We start from the raw sequence: 21,665 nt of genomic DNA on the forward strand, positions 1-21,665 counted from the left end.
CCATGCAGGTGTTGTCGTGGATGGATATGAGTCATGACGTCCATGATGACAGTATGCAAAGTGCTCATAATTCTACACTATGGATGTATGGATATATCGTAAAGGCAATATCTTACACTGCATATGAAGTTGTACAACATGACTGATATTTTGCATCAATTGAAGATTTATGAAAGTAAAAATGTTAAACTCACTCGCTGCAGGGTCGGTCAGATAGCTGTAGCGCTTACGCAAAGCTAAGGAGGCAAAGGTATGACGTCGGTCTGGTTTTTCAGTCTGCAACAACAAAAACAACAAAAGATGTTTTAACATAAAATATAGATTGGATTTAAAGGCCAAAAAGTTATCTTCCCCTTTTTCACACTACCGCCAGAATTTCTGCAATTTTGGGGTTTTGAAATAAAATCAAGATGATGCATTTAGATTTTCTGAAGTCCATGTTGTTGAGATAGTAGGCACTGCAGGTCACAGTGTTGTACGTCACCTTCGGCTGATGACTAAAATATCCATGCTTTCCTCTGATTGGATAGATTAAGTGTGACATTGGTGGTGCGATTTAAAGTGTATTTATCTCTCTAATTTTGAAGAAACACATGCAATATGTGATTATTAGATTTGGAGTACTCTGGTACTCCATGTCCACAAGCTGACACTGAGAATGCACCTGATCTCTAAAATAAATGATTTAAAGAGGACCCACTCCGATAGTCATGGATGAATGTTCTTTTGAGATCATGGGACGTAATGTAAATGAAGGAAAACACTCTGAGCTATGGCTATAAAACATGAAACATTCATGTCCTCTTTTGCTGACTAGGTTATGTTGAGTTTTCCTCATGCGACGAATTGGTTTTGTATAGGTGTGAACAAAGAATTGGCAGAAGATGGCTGAAACCACAACTAAGCTGGAGTACTATGCACTACGGTGCGGTTTATCCTCTATCTGCCATTCCGAAAGCACATGTACTGTATGTCACGCTCTCTGAAAATAGTGTGCAGGGATGGTGTTTCCTACTAGCCTTACCTACTGAACACATATGGAACGAAAGATATGGAAAATAAGCCAGGGTGTGGTACACAAATTGCTCCACTTGGCTTGGGATGAGGACAATAATAATGAAACCTGTTGAATTGAACTGTCATTCATGCATTACACAAAGTCACCTGACTTCTAAGCAATGATATAGATCCATTAGGCTGCAGAAGCCTATATGTATCATCAGTCAAATAACAATAATCACCACACATTCATATACACTATTGATGCTAGCGTTCACAATAACAAAGCAACGGAAAAACCTCAAAGCAGTCCATGCGATGAACAACCATGTGTTTACCTCATCATCAGGATCAGACTCCATCATGTCCTGTTTGTTCCCAAGATGCATTGCAGAGAAGGGGAAAGATGACACAATGACAGCGGGTGGTTTATAATGGGTGTGGTTGGAAATAAACATCAGGAAATGAAAATGTAGCAGCTGAGGGCAGCAAACCATATGGGCTTGGACAAAACCATAGAATGAAATAGTCCACAGCCCACCAAAGATCCAGAAAAGCAGCAAAAAGCACAGCAATGTAATTCAGAGTTTTTGAACACCACATAGAGAAATGCCTCCACAATGTAGGTCTATTACTCTCCCACAATTTGAGCCAGGCAAATGAGGAATATCCTGTGTATGACTGAATGTGTGTTTTGTGGGGGAATATAATTGGCATTGGCAATAAAAGACACAAGCAGCAGGCATTCTAACCAAACGGAGGTCAACCTCTCCACTCTGGTATCGCTGCTGTTACTGTACTCGGTCATTCAATTCATTTACATGAGGATGACATGATATGGCCCGGAGAAGATATCATTCAAATATCCACCTACCTTCTTATGAGTTGGCAGTGTGATATTCAAATTGCATATGGCAGTCTGTGGAAGACCTTTAGTGGTTTTCGGCTCTTTCAAAAATGAGAGTCGACCACATGGTTCTTGGCCCATGTCTCTGACCTAAGGATCAACAACAACATGTCCAATAAAAACATTCATTGATTTCTATACAAGATATACAATAGAGTAGATCAGGGCTATTCAATTCTGGTCTTGGAGGGCCAAAACACTTCTGTTTGTTGTTTCTACCTGGTAGTTAATTGCACTCATGTGTTGAATCCCAGGTCTGAATCAGTCCCTGATTAGAAGGAAAGGATTAAAACCTGACGTGTTTCGGCCCTCCAGGACTGACATTGAACAGCCCTAGAGTAGTCTGACATTCTTTTTTTGGTGCTTAAAAAAGTAATACGTGCTAAAAATGGAAATGAGCATTAGAGCTTACAACATGTCAGTAGATTTGAAGGACGATCAAACTCTGGCACACCTCTATAATAGAAAAGTGTGACCCTATTACATATAAGAAGAGGAGGAAAATGTGACACTACCTTCACATTGAAAGGAAGCCGGTTCTCTTTGAAAGAGAAGAAGTTGAAGATCAGCTGCTGCCCACTCTTGGTAAGAGGAGATAAGTTGCCATAGCAATCCACATGGATAGGCTTGCCCTCCAAGACCTGTAAAATCATTATCAACAAGAGCATGTCAATTCAGAAAAAACATATATCTGTGATCTTTGTCAACATATTTTGCGCATGTGTGCAGACAAGTGTGTTGGTGCAAGTGAGACCCACCTCAATGTCTTTGCTCCTGGCCACCTCTTCAAAGTTCTCCTGTTGTTCCAGAGTCTTGTCCACCTTGTCGTCCGTCATGCAGAAGCAGCGGAGGCGTGACTCCACAGGATCGTTCATCTTGGCAAACACCACAAACTTGGCCAGATACGGCACACAGATCAGCTCCCGGTATAGCTGAGAGGCCAGACCGACCGTCTCAGGAATCTGGTGGCAGTCTGCAAGCCAGAACCTGGAGGTAAGGAAGAAACAGAGAGCAAAGCTTAATTTGTTGAAGCCAACCAGTGTCTTTTTGGCAAGAGCTTGGTTGATAGGGCCATAATAATTATAATGCATAAAAAAGCTTCACAAAACTTTGTTGATAACTACTGACCTAAATCCAGACTTGCCAATGAGCGGATGGCTACACTTTCAATAGAGAGGCCGTATTATAGCTTACTCTTGGCGTAAGAAGAATTGGTGCTTACTACATCAAATGGCACGTAATGTTTAGATGGATGATAGTATATTGCTCTGAGCTGAAATGTTCACCTCCATTCTATGCTCTAAAATATCTTCACCAGCTCGCACAAAAATAGTCACTACATATTTCAAATCTCCATGTTTATCAAATCAGGGGACATTCTGCAGCCTAGCAACCCTCTCAATGAAGGTCTAAGGTGTAAATCATATCAGTTTGGTCTGACATTGAAAAGTGCTGAGGCACATGACTAAAATAATCTACTGACTAAAGCCAAGCAGTGCTCTCTGATAATATCAGGTTCCACACTGGCCACATGCTTCCCATCCTGTTAGAATACACAGGACCTTATTTACAGTAACCCAGAATTCACTGTGGCCACTTGGTTAAGACTTGTTAGCGAGGTAAATCAATACCTGGGTGGCGTGTTAACTGGTTGGGAGCATGTGAGAAAGCATGGCCTTACCTGGCCGACACGTTTGTGGTGAAGGAAACACAGTCTGTGACGAAGGACAGCGGAGTGGTTCCTGTTATGTCCTCCCACTGGGCAGGAGATGTTCCACCTGGATGGAAAACCACGGGAAAAGACAAATCCCCATCCCGGGTTAACCTTTCATCCACCTACTGCAAACCCTGTCCTCCCATCCTCTCTCCAAGTAGGAGTGAACCTTATTATCATTGAAGGTCTGAACCAATTTGAATAGAGGTATGTTCTCAGCCACAGAGGTTGTTCAGAACATGGACTTGCCTGTGATGCTGCAGAGGAGGCGCAGGCAGGGGGTGGAGTCTCCCCTGGGTCCACTGGGGTGGCCCTCTGCCGATCGGGGCGGTACAGGGATCGTCATGGTAATGGGCTTGTGGAACTTCCTCCTCCTGGGCTCCACAGTAACGATAGGGCTGAAGGTGGCCCTGTTGCCGAGGAGATTCCTCACCATGTCATCTGGGACGGGCTGAGCCTGAAGGGAAGGGGGAAACGAGGGATGAAAGAAGTGAATCAATGTTCTCTCATTTGTTTAAATTAGCATAATACCTGTAGTACTGAGAAAAGCCATTATCGTTTACAAGAATGTCATGTCAAGAAATTGCAATAGAATGAAAGTAGTCAATTCATCATGAATCAAAACCATGCTCTTAGCCAAAACGTTGCGAAATTAGGTCAAAGCTTAAAGCATAACACAAAACAGAGACTAAAGGAGTTCCTAAACAGTACAGCTAACTGATTGACTTGGTGTTCAGACCTGCAGGCCAACGCGTATCTTTTTGGTGAGCGCCCCCTGTGGGAAGGAGGCCTGGACCATGGGCACGGTCAGGCTGGTCAGAGTCCCGCCCTCTGGACCCATGTGGTTACTTTCCTGCTTGATCCTGGACACCACCGCAAAGTACTGGGGGAAGTCCCTGGTGATGATTCGACAGATACGCTTCTTCTCCAGCTCAGCATTGCTGTCCAGTTCTGTTGGAAAACACATTAACAAACATAGATGGATGAAGGAATATATCCATTAAGTTATGTATGTGTGAATGACGAAGGAATGATTGGATGTGTCAGAGAGGGTCTTCAATTACATTAGCAATGTTGACCTGTGTGTAACGTACCTTCGTCCATCCCGTTGAGAATGTCTGTGATGTCACTTGGATGGCAGTCGTACTGGTGTTCCTTCCATGTGTCACCGTTGTCGCTCCTCAGCACGATCAGTTCCCTCTCCTTTCCCCTCATGGAGCCGAAATGAGGAATCTCCACGATCACAGGTCTAGAAGGGAGCAGAACACCCAGAGCTAGTTCAGAGCCCCCATAGAGCCAAAATGGTGGATCTTCACATTCAAAGAGCAAAAATGAAATAGAGTTCCGTGGCTTTGGGAAAGGAAAAACCTACCCCAGAAACTGGGCTCCTGCGGGGCCGACCTCCACCAGACGGCTGACCAGGCCCTCTCCCTCCACCATGGGTGGGGGGTAGGCCAGTTTGTGCCTCTTGGCCAGGCGGCAGGTGATGCGGGTGGGAGCCGTGCACTTCCGGGGCGGGATGATGATACGCATGCCGTTGCTTCGACTTCCTCTCATGGAACCCCCACGGGCATCCACCATGAAGCTGACCAGGAATCTGCCGGCGCAGAAATACAAATATTAGACCAGGAAGTGGGAAAAGAGAGAGAGGCTATAACCAATGACACGTGAGACGGACGAATCCCATGCTGTGACCACCTTACACCCAAACACTCCGAAAAGGGAGAGTAGAAATAAAATACAAGAGAGAGAGAGACAGAGATAGGATATGGTGCTTCGAATTCTCAAACTTGGCAGGTCTCACCTCTGACACTTAACAATGTCTTAGAACAACCTTTAAGACACTGAATCTGTAAAGAACTAAGAGGCGATGTAATAGAGGGTAAAGGGGAACTTCCTGCCAAGATCAATCCCTCTGAAGCAGTGATTAGTGACTGATATTAAACACCGTTACAAATGTTTCACCCCAAGTAGAAACTAAATTAATTCACAAATGAAAGAATGTGTTTAATACATGACGTGTTACATTCTAATAAATAAAGAGTTTGGGCATCCCATGAATTGTGGAAACTGGCACCGGTATTAGTAAGCTATTAGTAGAGGAAACAAGGGAATGCTAAAGTGAAATGCCTCGTATAGTATGCCAGCTGTTTAGGTGCAATAAAGCCATAAAACCTTACCTAAGATAAAGGCACTATAATAAAGATACTGTACATGGCTGATCTGGCGGAGCTGTTACAGGAATAGTCTCTAACCTAACACCATACACAATGTTATGTACAGTGCAGTGGAGTATTTGACTGCCTACATAGTACTGTATGTTTTCCTAAGCTCGGCATCGTCTGTGTTCACTCGGCAGGCCTGCTCATACATTTTCGAGGGGCTTTATCCACATATGTAATGTCAGAGGCACCTTAGTGAGAAAATCCCAAACACATCACTAGTACTACAGCTACACAGCGCAGATGAGAGACCAGACCGCACAGATGACACGAGCACGGAGAGCAAAGAGGAAATGGTGGAAACGGTGACATCACGGTGACATCACCAGACACAATCATCACCTGGAGTCATACTGAGGGAGCGGGGAGGACAAGCTGCAAAATAAAAACCAAAACAGTGCAGGAGGCAAAAAACTCGATTTAGTAATACAGCACAATCAATTTAGTTTTTCAGGGTCTGACGTATTTCGTCATGTAAGGCAAAGGAGAGGATGAAAAGGGTGGGACTGAAATCAAAGAGAACTGGAAAAATGGAGGGCATTGGAAGGGGCAGAAATGAATAAACGCTTATGGCATAACAGATAACAGAAAAAGGACAGTATAACAAAAAGGACAAGACAGATTCCTGCACATACACTTCATCATATGTACTTCACATGAAATTCTAAGCAAACACTGCAGGGTTCATTTGAAAGACCAAAGTTCACTTTTACAACAGCGATTGGCCTAGCTTGTATTCAAATTAAAGCAACTAGAAAGGAAGACGTCATCTTTTCACTCAACCCCAGTACATGAGCCCTGACAAAACCCTAAACACGGTATCTTCCATCGGTACTGAGCCCAGGGCAGGACATTGGACTGTCAAGTACATTTCAGATAAGACTAAATCATGTAGTCTACAGTGCAAGTTCATTACTATTCATCCCTGTGGCTCAGCAAATGAAAATTTCACAACAGACTGCAGAAAGGAAAACCTCATAACAGTATTTCACTGCAGACACATGCTAGCTGGGTCTTTCTTGTGCTGGTGAAATGGAGTATGAAGAGTAACATTCTCCTGTGTCTGGATTAGCTGTAGTCTGGCATGGCTAGAGCTAACTGTGGCTGGGTGTCAGACTGGCTGGCAGAGGCCTGGTTCTTACCCTGAGTGAATGGGGCTGGACACAGTGTTACTGTGATCTATTGTGTCTGGGGTCCAGCTGTAGCGCCTCAGACACTCTGCATCGTAGTCCCGGGTTACAGCCAGGTGCTGTGAAAAAGCACATGCAGGAGGATGGTCACTGGGTGAGTTGTGAAGGAGACTTAATGGTTTACGACCTAACCTGACGGTGACACTCACTGATCTACAGACAGACAGAAGAAGTGATACCTTTTGTGACCGTCTACATTTCTAACACACAATAAGAGAATAAAACACCTTACCCTTACAGACAAGTGATCTAACAGGACTCATACATTCTCACAGAAACACGTTATTGTCATCTAAAACATTCAACATCACTTCAATGAAACATGCAAAATAGGATGATCCATTTAACCACAACAAGTGGCAAAAGTCCAAATGAAACAATAATTTGTTTGTATAAAAATGAATCATGGGAATTTACAGTGACCAGAAGTCGCATAGGAAAATAAACAACTGTTTACCTCACTGAGATGAGGACCAATGAATGGAATGAGAATTTCAGAGCTCAAACAAACAAACATGATTGAAACCAGAAAGATGGTCATAGAGCATGAGCAGAGCGAGGTAACCCTCTATTGATGTCATCATATACCTTATTGAGAGGGTCAATCAAGTAGGACAGGTCTTTACAGACACTCTGAAGCTTTAGAGATTTTTAGCAGATGAGAAATCACAATTGGGACTTGAAGAGCCTTGAGATTTTTCTACCAGTCCCTACCCACTGGGCACACGTTGTCTATTCCACGTTGGTTCAACGTAATTTCATTGAAATTACATGGAAACAACTTCAATTCAGCCAATGTGTGCCCAGTGGGCAAACTCAAACACGGAGAAGATGTTGCAGTAGCTTTTACCACAAGATTGTCTTTAGCAAAGAGTGGCCTTTTAAGGTTTCATAAAGGCAACCTTATTTCTGATAAGTAGATCTGATTGTGCCACAAACATCACAAAACACCAAGAATGCAACATGTGATCATCATAATGAAACAGATAAACGACAGAGCGTTCTATGATGCCTCAAGCCGTGGAAAAAGCACAGGACACGTCGCTTTAATCAGTTTTTACGACCAAGTTTGAGGAAACAAATGTTTTACTATTTGAGAAAACAAGATTTTACACGCATTCCAATACAAGGCTCCTCTTTGACCCAACATCTTTGCTTACATTGCAAGAGAGGGGATGGAAGTTGTGCATATTTTTGCTTTCTATAGTCGCGAATCCTGGGAATTTGTTTGTCGAACATGATGTCAGTGAAGTTGCAAATATTATTTACGGTACATCAGGTTAATGTTCCTATTTTAGATCCTGCACAGTGATCACCAAAACAGGACAAATCAGGACACTGCAGTTTGGTTTTCCCAAGGCAGCTGGAAACCTTCAGTGGCCACAGGGAAGTTTGAAACAGCTCTTACAGAAAATGTCCTACATGGACTCAGCACTACAAGTGCCCAACATAAACCAAATTAACAAAAAATACAAAAATAGGCACTGGAAATAAACTGTTACCACAATCCTGGGGGAGGCCAAATCCATCATTGACCCCATCTCAGAGTTCACATAAAAATGTTAATCATTTCATGCAATACCCAGAAACAAAGCAAGGAGAAGAGAGGTGAAAGAGACAGACACAGAGAAACCGAGAGAGAGACCACAGAAAAAGAGATACAAGAAAGGGGCAAAGGAATGTTAAGAGTACGTACCGTGTCCTTGGTCGGGGCGAGGATCTCCTCTATCATCATGCTGTCTCGCGCGTAGGAGCTGCGGTTGAGGGTGTTGGACCTATCCGAACTGAAGGAGCGGAGGCTGGGGTGTTTAAATGTTACCACGCAACACAGCGGGTGACAATGAACAGCAGGCCCAAACCAAAAGAAAAGCAAAAGTAAAACAAATCCATTACTACATGCAACCTCCAGGGAACTGAATTGGACTGTACAACGTACGGTATATAGTGCAGAGCAAGATTAGAGTCCCACAGCTGGGGATAGATGGATAGGTAGGAGTTATTCAGAGATGGAAATGAGAGTGAGGTCAGTCAGTTTTAACAGAGAGACAGCGAGAAAGAGGTAAAGGAGTTGTAGGTGTGTCTGTTTATCACGAACACAGACATAAGAGGTCAAATAGAGCCTGACTAGATGTTTCAGAGAGGACACTGGATGAACAATCACTTTTGATCTACTAACAAACAATAAGGTGGTAACTATACACTACATAGAGTTTGGAACTAACTCAATTCAATAACTAAAACATCCAGATTCGTTATGGTTATTAAATAAAGATTTAGTTGTAACGGTCCCTAAAAATAATCTCAAACTACTTTGAAGTATCCTATTTTGTATTCAGTTAAAGTAATGTAGCTCATTCAATTAAATATTTGTTTTAGGATGGGCAAAGTTCTGTGTCTTTAAATTCTCAAAAGACTTGGATCGGCAGGCAATTCACACATCCGTAATAAAACACACCTGCACGTGTAAAACACACCTGCATGTTTGAAATATGACAAATATAAGCACCCACCAAATGTGTACTATTTATCTGTGTTAGTTTGGGTGCTACAGAGATGATGGTTCTCTCTGTCTTACTGCACTCAGCTGTGCTGTGATGTGTTCCTGGTGTTGCAGACATACTGACTGAATGCAGTTGGTTGCTCCCCTTTGGCTTTTTCTCAAACTCTTCTTACTTGATTGTTTTAAAGGTCCAACGCAGCTGTTTTTTTTAATCCAACTATCCTTTAAAAATCCTTTCTGGTTAACAATTAAGTTCCTTAATGTGATTGTTTTTAATTAAAATGGTCAAACAGTAACAAAAATAGCTTGTTAGCAAAGAGCAATTTCTCAATCAAGAATTTTGCTAGGAATGTCTGGGAGTGGTCTGAGTGGGATAAATAAAATTCTGAGAGTCGTCTGGGTGTAAAAAATAAATAAATCTGAGCGAAAAACTAGCTGTTATTGACAGAGAGGTTTGGAACTTTCTTATTGGTCTATTAACTAATTTATCGCCTGGTGATGTCACCAGGCAGGCCAAAACTCCGTCCGACCAAAACAGGCAGAAATTTGGTCTTTCAAAAAGCTCATTGGTCTTTCAAACTGTCACGCCCTGGTCGAAGTATTTTGTGTTTATTTTCATTTATTTGGTCAGGCCAGGGTGTGGCATGGGTTTTTGTATGTGGTGTGTTGGGTTTGTAGCTTAGTGGGGTGTTCTAGTGAAGTCTATGGCTGTCTGAAGTGGTTCTCAGAGGCAGGTGTTTATCGTTGTCTCTGATTGGGAACCATATTTAGACAGCCATATTCTTTGGGTGTTTTGTGGGTGATTGTCCTTAGTGTCCTTGTTCTGTGTGTATGTGCACCAGTATTAGGCTGTTTCGGTTTTCGTTACGTTTATTGTTTTGTAGTGTTTGTATTTAGATTCGTGTTGCTTCAGTTTAAATAAACATGGATCGCAATCTACACGCCGCATTTTGGTCCGACTCTACTTCTACCGAAGAAAGCCGCTACACAAACAGCTCTTACACTAGAAGAGCATTATCAGAATTTCCACAATTTCAGATAATTATTTATTCAACCTCATAGTGTGGAAATATATATAACACACAGGAAAACATGTTTTTGATTGCACTGGGCCTTTAAACAATGTAGCCATGTTCTTTTAGAATAAATGTGTGTTTAACCTAGTCACGAGTGTGGGACTGCACTCTGTATGTGTGTCTGTGTGCCCATGCGTATGAACTGTGTGTGTGTGTGTGCGCGCGTGTGTGTGTGTGTGGAGAAAGAGAGAGCAAAAACGCAGAGCTCAGCGTGTTTGAGTGAGCATGCTATTCAGCACAGAGAGAAGCCCTTTATTCAGCACTGCAGCTGAAGTTTCTAAGCAACTCCACTCAGCCTGAATGGTCTGGCATCCCAAACCTGCTTTGCCTACTCTCTCTGTGTTGATGCCTGTGTTTGCTCTTCACAATTCTCCTCCCTCCCTCTTTAGTACCCCTTAATCTCTTTCCTCCTCTCCCCCAATCTTTCTCTTGCCAATTCAATTCCATTTTGTTTTATTTGTGCAGAGTTGCTTCACAGTTACATTTTCATGGGTGCACTTACCAGAAGTCTCCTCTCTTTTCCCTCCCTCCCTCCTCCCTTACTTTCTCCTTCCGGCTTCATTCTGTACCATTTCATGCCTCTCAGTCGCTTTGATCAATCTGCCTCTGTCCCTCACCCCTTCCCTCGTTGCTATTCTAAACACTGCCATGCCTATTTCCCTCAATGCATTCTGCCTTCTCTCACCATCTCTATTTCACTCTTACTGTCTCTCCACATAGCCTACATTTGAAGACGAAGCAGTGTTATTTGATCTGGAAAGAAAGTTAACATTTGCTTATCTGTGTCAGTTTAAAGAGTTGGTTGTGCGGATGATTGCTCTGTCATTCATCAGATAGATCCAAGGTAAAGTGTGTGTGTGTGTACGTGTCTGTCAGATAAGTCAATGCGGGATTTTTAGACAATAAGCCATTAAGGCCGAGAGGTTTCCATCTCTGCATACCAGAATGTGTCATTTTAAGGATTATAATATCTCCAATCCCTTTGTAAGCAATACTGCAGTACTGTTTGATTGGTACTGACTGAAAATGGACTGAAACATATTGATCCCTGGAAGTTACATAAAGTGACACCTTCAAAGAAATTACAAAGGGGAGGGTGTCACCTTGAACCACACCATACAAAAAGATGGGTTAATCAACTCTAACCAAAGCACCTGCCATTATTAAGACATAACACAAAACAGTCACATAAATTTTCTAATGTACTCTATTCATAACTTGTATTAAATATTACTTGGTTTATTTGCAAATGATGAGGGGTTTATATTGACTGATGAGAAAATAAGGTGATGAAAAATATTAGTGAGGTCGAAAAAGTTTTCCCAAATAAAGTCACCAAAAAACTCAGAGAAAGTATACCAGAAAGACTGACTATGGTTCATGGAGTCACAACGCACAGAGGATGAGTCAGGGGAGGGGAATATGTTTGGTGAAATGTGCTTTCTGCTCTTACCTGATCCTAGGGCTAGAGTGAGAAACAGAGAGTGCAAGAATAAAAAAGGAAAAGGAAAGTAGAAGAGTGGTGAAGAGCAAAGCATTTTGAAAACGTCCAAGCAGAGAGGTGTTTTTTATTTTCATGTGACATTGATGCTCTGCTTTTGCATGGGGTATGCTCCAAGCCTGGGCTTATAGTCTTTCTTTCTTTCTTTCTTTCTTTCTTTCTGTGTTTGTGTCGGAAAGTGTGTCTGCATTCGGAAAGTATTCAGACACCTTGACTTTCTGCACAATTTGTTACGTAACAGCCTTATTCTAAAATGGATTAAATGTTTCCCTCCCATCATCATCAATCAACACACAATACCCCATAATGACAAAGCAAAAACAGCTTTTAGAAATGTTTGCACATTTATAAAATGTAAAAAACAAAACTGAAATATCACATGTTCACAAGTATTCAGACCCTTTGCTCAGTACTTTGTTGAAGCACCTTTGGCAGCTATTACAGCATTGCGTCTTCTTGGGTATGACTCTACGGGCTTGGCACACCTGTATTTGGGGAGTTTCTCCCATTCTTCTCTGCAAGATCCTCTCAACCTCTGTCAGGTTGGATGGGGAGCATCACTGCACAGCTACTTTCAGGTCTCTCCAGAGATGTTCGATTGGGTTCAAGTCCGGGCTCTGGCTGTGCCACTCAAGGACATAAAGACACTTGTCCCGAAGCCACTCCTGCATTGTCTTGGCTGTGTGCTTAGGGTTGTTGTCCTGTTGGAAGGTCTGAGTCTGAGGTCCTGAGCACTCTGGGGCAGGATTTCATCAAGGATCTCTCTGTACTTTGCTCCATTCATCTTTCCCTCGATCCTGACTAGTCTCCCAGTCCCTGCCACTGAAAAACATCCCCACAGCATGATGCTGCCACCACCATGCTTCACCGTAGGGATGGTTTCAGGTTTCCTTCAGACGTGACACTTGGCATTCAGGCCAAAGGGTTCAATCTTGGTTTCATCAGACCAGAAAATCTTGTTTCTCATTGTCTGAGAGTCCTATAGGTGCCATTTTGCAAACTCCAAGCGGGCTTTCATGTGCCTTAACTGAGGAGTGGCTTCTGTCTGGCCACTCTACAATAAAGACCTGATTGGTTGGAGTGTTGCAGAGATTGTTGTCCTTCTGGAAGGTTCTCCCATCTCCACAGAGGATCTCTGGAGCTCTGTTAGAGTGACCATCAGGTTCTTGGCCCTTCTCCCCCAATTGTGCAGTTTGGCCGGGCGGCCAGCTCTAGGAAGAGTCTTGGTGGTTCCAAACTTATTACATTTAAGAATGATGGAGGCCACTGTGTTCTTGGGGACCTTCAATGCTCCAGACATTTTTTGGGTACCCTTCCCCATATATGTGCCTCGACACAATCCTGTCTCGGCGCTCTACGGACAATTCCTTCGACCTCATGGCTTGGTTTTTGCTCTGACATGCACTGTCAACTGTGGGACCTTATATAGAAAGGTGTGTGCCTTTCCAAATCATGTCCAATGACTCCAATCAACTTTTAGAAACATCTCAAGGATGATCAATGGAAACAGGATGCACCTGACCTCAATTTTGAGTCTCATAGCAAAGGGGTTAAATACTTGTATTTAATCCATTTTAGAATAAGGCTGTAACGTAACAAAATGTAGAAAAGGGGAAGGGGTCTGAATACTTTACGAATGTATGTGAGTGTGTATAGACTAGTGTGTGGCCCAGTCCGAGAGCAAACCATGCAAGGCCGATGTCATGAACAGAAAGGTAAGGGGAAAAGAAAGCAGCTGCTCGGCACCATACATTAACCAATCAATACAAAAGCAGAACATTTCCAGCACTGCAAAGAATCATGTCAGCAATATCTTTTCACCACACATATTCAACCAGTTAATTTTGCGATTCAAATAACAGCATAATGGCACAGGTGTATCATAGCACAGTATACAGGATAGTACATGGTAACATAGTTTATAGATGCAAAACGTTATCAGAGAAAGTCCTTGATTTAGACATCATCACTAACTTTTACTGACTAAGCAGCCGTCAATACATTTGTCACATGGCTTTGGGAATTGGTGACATGAAGTTCCGAAAGCTTCTCTAGAGATTATAAAAGTGACACAGCCTTATTCAAACACCCGGACTTGATTCATCAAACCAGGAACAGCTGAAATGAGTTCACGCTTCATATTGAAATGATGTGTTAAACATCTCACACCATCCATTATAGCCTAACAGCAGATCTAACTCCTCTTTCTTGATTTGTAAAACAGTGGTTCTGTTTTAAGGCCGTTTTTCCCCATAGTGTGCTGCTGCCTGACACCGTCGTTGTTTTTAGTCAGTCGACCATCCTCATGCATTTGCCAGCTGTCAGGGGCTCCACAATAGATGGCCAATGATGTGCTGTGGGTTATACAATACTGATCTAATGTGATTATGTATTTTCACCCAAGCTTGCCAGTTTTCTACTGGGTACTCAACTCTTCGCCTACAGCTGGTCATCCTCTCTTTGAATACTGTAGTGGGCAAAAACGTATACATATCTGACCAAAGGCCATATGTATACGTGTAGGTATCAGTGACGTTGATCAATAGTCATTCTATGGCCCGTAAAATACTCAAACATGCTGAACCAAGTGGTAATAACATCTCTATTACATCTTCATTACATATTTTTCTATGAAGGACACTTAACTCACCACAACTTCTTACAATTTCACTGCTCCCATACAGTATCATCAACATATCAGCACATCTTAAACCTGTGTATATGGGCTAAACAAACGCACTGGCAATGCCAAACATGACATCGCGGTCAAGAGCATATAATGCCATAAGAGTGTCACATACCTCGCTGAGCGGACTCCAATGCTGAACCCCATGTAGCCCTCCTGCGGGAGAGAGTCGTCCCCCAGCTCCTTGAGGTCCTGGGGCCGCAGATATTTGTCAGTGTCGCCGGTCATTGCATCCTCACCTGGTGGAAAAGTCCCCAATCATTACTGCAAAGGCAATCCGAGCAAGAAGAGTGTTGCAGTACTCCTAGAAAAATCTTACCACCACTTCATTATAACAGGCCTTGGATAATCAATCAGTGTCACTCTGATAACTAGTGGGCCAGAGTACTAGGCCCTATGCTCAGTTGGTAGGCTACTCATTGGGCTATAGTGAAGCTAAATAGCAGCATCAACACTCATAGGTCTAGCCTACTTGAAATGAATGACATGGTAAGAAATCCGTTACAATCTATTCATAGGCTAACGAAGTCCACTAGCTTGGAGATAGACAAAAGCTACTTGCAGCATAGCTCTTCTGTCCAGTAAAACCAAACGCAGTTTGTATTGACACTCAGGCCAAAAAGCGCTGGGTGTAATTAGACGCTAGCAGAACTCAAGCAGCAAGAGCACCTAGATTATCAAGGTGAAAAAAAAACAGCAATCCTTTCCGCGACAATGTATCCCCTTTCCCCCTTCTGACCGACCCCAGCCTGCAACACATCAATCTTCCACCGCAGCCCCTCCCCCGGCAGCCCCAGTACCTCAGATAATGCCGCACTTTTGCTCCGATGGGCTACAATGTCGTTACAGCGCTTTGCTACATTGCAACACTGGTTCCTTCAAACACGCTCGCTTTCACACACTGACTGTAGAACGTCAAAGGTGAGTAATGTTTTTCAAAGCCAATGCAGTACTGAAGGCTATACTGTACGTCATAGCAAGCAAGCGATTCTCTTCTCCCTCTCCCAGCCCTCTCTCACTCACACAAGGCTCTCTCCCGCCTCAGCTACGCTGTAGCCTACAATAACTCGATTGCGTACGAAATGGCTTTATGCACCAGTTCCCTGTATCACCTCCATTCAACAGCACTTCTCCATGAAATATGGCCTTTATGACTTACATAGAAAAACAGCCATGTCCGTCATCACTCTTATTATATTCCCGTGTTTGTCTTTATTTTCCAATTATCTGCAGAACAGTTAACTCCCACCAATAAATCCAGAGAGACGGGAGGCGTAAAAAAAAATCAAATCCATTCATGTGGTTGCGGCTGAAAGAACTCGAAATCGAACTGTCCCGATTGTCTGTCCTTCCAGCCAGGGACTGTCCGAAAGCCTACTGTAACTGCTGCAACTGCACCTCTGCCGCTGCCGTTCCGTCTCTTGCTGCAAACAAAGTTTAAACTATGCGGAGTTTTCCGGGTAGAGCACATCCCCGAGCGAAAAAGTAAAAGTAGAAGCCATTTAAATTCGCGATAAGAGGTTTCTTTGCTATTCGGCTCAGCTAAAGCTCATATCATTGGATTTGGAGAGAAAGTCCACCAGTCCGGATAGCATCTCCGTCAATTCAGGCCGAATTGCACAGAAAACACAGTGGCAGAGGGATAGAGAGGTCGCGTTTGAATAATGTTTGTGGTTTGTCTGTTGCGCAGTAATCTGAGTGTATTCCAGAATGTAAACAAATACTTATTTTAGGACACAGGATAAACAGTTTGGGGAGAATGAACGGAGAAAGAGTCTTTGAAGAACAACCCACTAGGTTTTTTCCTGAGGAGGGGGGTGGACAGTGGAAATATGGCTGCAATCCAAATGGGTGGACCAAAACTGCCCCCCAAAATGGATAATTGGTTCATCTTTTTGTCTCTCAAAGAAAGTAGCCTACATAAACAGTGGAGCAAAAAAGTATTTAGTCAGCCACCAAATGTGCAAGTTCTCCCACTTAAAAAGATGAGAGAGGCCTGTAATTTTCTTCATAGGTGCACTTCAACTATGACATACAAAATGAGAAAAAAAAAATCCAGAAAATCACATTGTAGGATTTTTAATTAATTAATTTGCAAATTATGGTGGAAAATAAGTATTTGGTCACCTACAAACAAGCAAAATTTCTGGCTCTCACAGACCTGTAACTTCTTCTTTAAGAGGCTCCTCTGTCCTCCACTCGTTACCTGTATTAATGGCACCTGTTTGAACTTGTTATCAGTATAAAAGACACCTGTCCACAACCTCAAACAGTCACACTCCAAACTCCACTATGGCCAAGACCAAAGAGCTGTCAAAGGACACCAGAAACAAAATGGTAGACCTGCACCAGGCTGGGAAGACTGAATCTGCAATAGGTAAGCAGTTTGGTTTGAATAAATCAACTGTGTGAGCAATTATTAGGAAATGGAAGACATACAAGACCACTGATAATCTCCCTCAATCTGGGGCTCCACGCAAGATCTCACCCCGTGGGGTCAAAATGATCACAAGAACGGTGAGCAAAAATCCCAGAACCACACGGGGGGGACCTAGTGAATGACCTGCAGAGAGCTGGGACCAAAGTAACAAAGCCTACCATCAGTAACACACTACGCCGCCAGGGACTCAAATCCTGCAGTGCCAGACGTGTCCAGGCCCGTCTGAAGTTTGCTAGAGAGCATTTGGATGATCCAGAAGAAGATTGTGAGAATGTCATATGGTCAGATGAAACCAAAATATAACTTTTTGGTAAAAACTCAACTCGTCGTGTTTGGAGGACAAAGAATGCTGAGTTGCATCCAAAGAACACCACACCTACTGTGAAGCATGGGGGTGGAAACATCATGCTTTGGGACCAGGACGACTGATCCGTGTAAAGGAAAGAATGAATGGGGCCATGTATCGTGAGATTTTGAGTGAAAACCTCCTTCCATCAGCAAGGGCATTGAAGTTGAAACGTGGCTGGGTCTTTCAGCATGACAATTATCCCAAACACACCGCCCGGGCAACGAAGGAGTGGCTTCGTAAGAAGTATTTCAAGGTCCTGGCCTAGCCAGTCTCCAGATCTCACCCCCATAGAAAATCTTTGGAGGGAGTTGAAAGTCTGTGTTGCCCAGCAACAGCCCCAAAACATCACTGCTCTAGAGGAGATCTACATGGAGGAATGGGCCAAAATACCAGCAACAGTGTGTGAAAACCTTGTGAAGACTTACAGAAAACGTTTGACCTTTGTCATTGCCAACAAAGGGTATATAACAAAGTATTGAGATAAACTTTTGTTATTGACCAAATACTTATTTTCCACCATAATTTGCAAATAAATTAATAAAAAATCCTACAATGTGATTTTCTGGGTTTTTTTTCTTCTCATTTTGTCTGTCATAGTTGAAGTGTACCTATGATGAAAATTACAGGCCTCTCTAATCTTTTTAAGTGGGAGAACGTGCACAATTGGTGGCTGACTAAATACTTTTTTGCCCCACTGTACCTCCCTAAACCATTACTCCTCTAAAATCATGACTAGTGATCTCTTTTAGACAAGGTGATCTAAGGAATGCGTAGTGGGATCAGCATGCCACTGCACTCTGACTACAGCAGGACAGGAATGACCTGTCATGGCCAATTGGATTGCCCTCCATAAGCGAGATGGCATGCACTGTGACAGATTACTGGTGTAATGCATGGTCAAATGTAACGCCATTATTCAGTAAGACTGTCAATGACACATTCCCAGACGATAGGTTTTCAGCATTTAGCTTACATTACATGTTTTATCATTTAGCAGATGCTCTTATCCAGAGCCATTTACAGTAGTGAGTGCATACAATTTTGTGCTCTTATGTACTGGTCCCCCATGGGAATCGAACCCACAACCCTGGCATTGCAAGCGCCATGTGTTACAAACGTTGCCACATGGGACCATATCTGCCTCTGTCAATCTTACACCTAAGGCCATATAGCAATGTAGTAAACTGTGAGGATAACCTCAACAGCTGACATGAGGTAAACTATTTGTTACCAATTTGATTATAGCATTACAGTATTGTATGAGAGGCCATTACAATGTGGAAAGCATTGAACATGGAGAGCAGTAAACATTGCAGTGTGTGTTTATCAGCCCCGATGTAGACACCGTAAGCACTACCTCTGATCAGTCAGCAGGTGAGTGTGTGGAACTTGTTGAGTCCAGCAGTATCATCTGACACAGAAACTCCACACCCCTCTCTACAGTTACCTAAGCAACACTCCATGGACAAATGTATCCATTTTACAGTAGTGTCTGTTAATTGCTTCCAAAACACTGGGTGACAACTGAAATGCACTGCAAAAAAAATGAAATCTAAGCAAGATTAAATATCTTATATTGTCTTATTGTCCCGCCTAGTTAAAAAGGTTAAATAAAAAATAAAAAATGGTATTAAGGTAAAATATCTTGAAAAATATCTTGAAATAAGATACATTTCTTGTATTAAGCCTTTTTTTAAGATAAAAAAATAAATATTAACAGCCAATGACATTGGATAATTTAGCTTGGTAAGAAAAAAACTAATTATCACTCAATATAAGCTATTTGGTCTTGCTTATATTTCACTCTTTTGCAGTGCATTTCAGTTGTCACCCAGTGTTTTTGAAGCAATGAATAACAAAGTTGTTCCTAACAACTATTGATACATTGGTATTCAAACAGTCAGCATAAGAGTGCAATTTGAGACCGGTAACCTGTAGCAACACTTGTCCCACACACTTTACTAGTTACAAGTAGTGTAACTGTATAGTTACAAGTAATGTATAGTAATTTATTACTGTATTTTTACCCAAGATATTGAAATACCATGTAACTATCATGCATGGTATTGTGGCAACAAAGTTAAAAGCACCATGAAACTCATCTTTACTACAATAGGAAGCCCATCTTCTGAAAACACCAGAAACCCTACCTCGTCAAAAAGTCTCTTCAATAACACCCCCCCCCCCCCCCAAAAAAAGGCTTGTGAACTGACACTCTCACTTTTTTCCCCTTTTCTAGGGGAATTGCTGATAGCTGACATTGCTAATAGCTACTTTATTGAAGGAAAATGTACTTACTATGACTGTGATATGTGGTTGTCCCGCCAAGCTGTCTTAAGATGCACTAACTGTAAGGTGCTCTGGATAAGAGTGTCTGCTAAATGACTAATATGTAAAAAATAAAATGTAAAAGGAAGGCCTGTCCCTCAAAGCACAAATTGCTCTAGGGCTCGAACACTTAGCTACATGCAGTGTAACCAGAATGACTGTGGATAAGTCACACCAAACCAACAGTATCTTATCACAAGCAAAATAAAAGTCCAAAAGCTCAAACACAAATGTAATTTGTGTCCGAGGCTTACTTTCTCTGCTGATTTACATTTGCTGACATCAACTACTGATATGTGGATCAAACAAGATACTCAGAGAAAGCTGCATTTCAGTGTAGGAACAGAGAGAAAGAGGTGGGTTCTGGCTAGCGTGTTTTCCAGATTGCCAGGCAAACTCCTAGCAACAGCGGACAGTCAGTGAAGCAGCGTATCAGCAATGATGGCGAGATGGTTAGCTTTCCAACAGGTGAGGTGCAGGTGAAGGAATGGGGTTACGTGAAAAGAGTGAAAGAAAAACAAAACTACTGCGTAGAAAAATGGGGCAAATACCTTCGTCAACATCTGAAATACAGTCGTCATTGAGAATTTCCGGCGCATTAGCCTTAGCTGTGTGATTTGAATACATACAGTTAATGGAATATTAATAAGGCATCAAATGGCACACTTTCACTAATATGAGATGCAGCCACGCATACTATATGATTCACATGCCTTGAATACACAAAACACAGGTTAACCCCAACCGGTCAACTCACTGTCAGCTTATGGGGTAATGCACGGCTTAGGTTGTCAGCAAAGTTTTGATACAGTCATATCAACCACTCATACTCATACCTTCATCGTCAGACATGTCCAGAAACTCGTTCATGGTCTCCGGGATGTTCATTTTGTGTTTTTCTGTCGCAGTCTGTTGAAAAAAGAGTCCGACATGAATAATGCAGATGAATGCTACTGTGCCCAGTGGCCCCTGATTGGCCCTGGGGGTCACTATTATTAAATCCCTCCTGACACGTCGACAGATCTATTTGAGGAGCAACAGGATATTCAACCTGGGCTTTTCACACAGTTAAGCATGTGAGAGAGCATTCCTGGAATCACATGCAGTTACTCTTGTATACCGTTTCAGGGCCAAGTACTAATTTGAGATACGCATACAGTAACTCATCCAGTGATGTCAAGGTTTGAGTTGTACACAATGTGCACACTTCATGTTAGGATTCAGCCCCATGTCATCAACTGTTTATTCATTTATTATGTACTTTCAGATCCCCACACACAGATACACACATGAGGTTAGTGAACTGCAAGCACATGGTCAGATGACAGTAACACATACTGTACATGGAGACAGACCACTAGTCTGGATTGACATGTTTGTTCATCCACTAGGAATGCAGATCGACCGTTTGCTTTGCGTCACCATAACACACACGCAGAGATCAGCATGCTATGCACTGCAAACTGCCTCAAGAGTGGTACCCGGCCTACTGTTTGGGTGTGTGACCCTGTGATCAACACCTACTACCTGTACAGCAATGGAACACAAATCAAGTCTTCCACCGCTGAGGTGTCAGTTGAGATAAAGGCCTGTGTTCATGCCAGGTGAGTGGACTCTCCATTTCATGAGTTACAGTCAAATTGAGCGCCAGAAGCAATATTCACTGGACAAAGACAAGCTGTAACATTGGGGCTAGGCCCCACTGGTCCACATTAAATGACATAGACGAGCAGGCAAACAGACAGACAAACAA

At 42.6% G+C, this 21,665-nt stretch overlaps 1 protein-coding gene across 11 annotated transcripts in view; it reads right to left on the bottom strand.

Annotated features, from left to right (window-relative positions):
• The window catches only part of LOC139412408 (ankyrin-3-like), a 163,860-nt gene that overhangs the window by 20,123 nt on the left and 122,072 nt on the right, over window positions 1–21,665 (bottom strand). For 3 of the 11 annotated variants that reach the window (XM_071159229.1, XM_071159213.1, XM_071159267.1), the window contains exons 22-37: window positions 20,749–20,821; window positions 20,464–20,520; window positions 14,911–15,034; window positions 8,729–8,831; window positions 6,985–7,091; window positions 6,185–6,217; window positions 4,993–5,217; window positions 4,715–4,869; window positions 4,360–4,571; window positions 3,870–4,077; window positions 3,588–3,684; window positions 2,665–2,893; window positions 2,422–2,547; window positions 1,874–1,996; window positions 1,338–1,367; window positions 195–276 (exon numbers count right to left, since the gene is read on the bottom strand). In XM_071159229.1, coding sequence (XP_071015330.1) covers window positions 195–276; window positions 1,338–1,367; window positions 1,874–1,996; window positions 2,422–2,547; window positions 2,665–2,893; window positions 3,588–3,684; window positions 3,870–4,077; window positions 4,360–4,571; window positions 4,715–4,869; window positions 4,993–5,217; window positions 6,185–6,217; window positions 6,985–7,091; window positions 8,729–8,831; window positions 14,911–15,034; window positions 20,464–20,520; window positions 20,749–20,821 — 1,984 coding nt within the window. The remainder of the gene's footprint in view (window positions 1–194; window positions 277–1,337; window positions 1,368–1,873; window positions 1,997–2,421; window positions 2,548–2,664; window positions 2,894–3,587; window positions 3,685–3,869; window positions 4,078–4,359; window positions 4,572–4,714; window positions 4,870–4,992; window positions 5,218–6,184; window positions 6,218–6,984; window positions 7,092–8,728; window positions 8,832–14,910; window positions 15,035–20,463; window positions 20,521–20,748; window positions 20,822–21,665) is intronic. The other 8 variants (XM_071159259.1, XM_071159245.1, XM_071159220.1 and 5 more) reach the window with 5 other exon arrangements.

Source organism: Oncorhynchus clarkii, chromosome 1 (genome assembly GCF_045791955.1).
Source record: "Oncorhynchus clarkii lewisi isolate Uvic-CL-2024 chromosome 1, UVic_Ocla_1.0, whole genome shotgun sequence".
Taxonomy (NCBI): domain Eukaryota; kingdom Metazoa; phylum Chordata; class Actinopteri; order Salmoniformes; family Salmonidae; genus Oncorhynchus; species Oncorhynchus clarkii.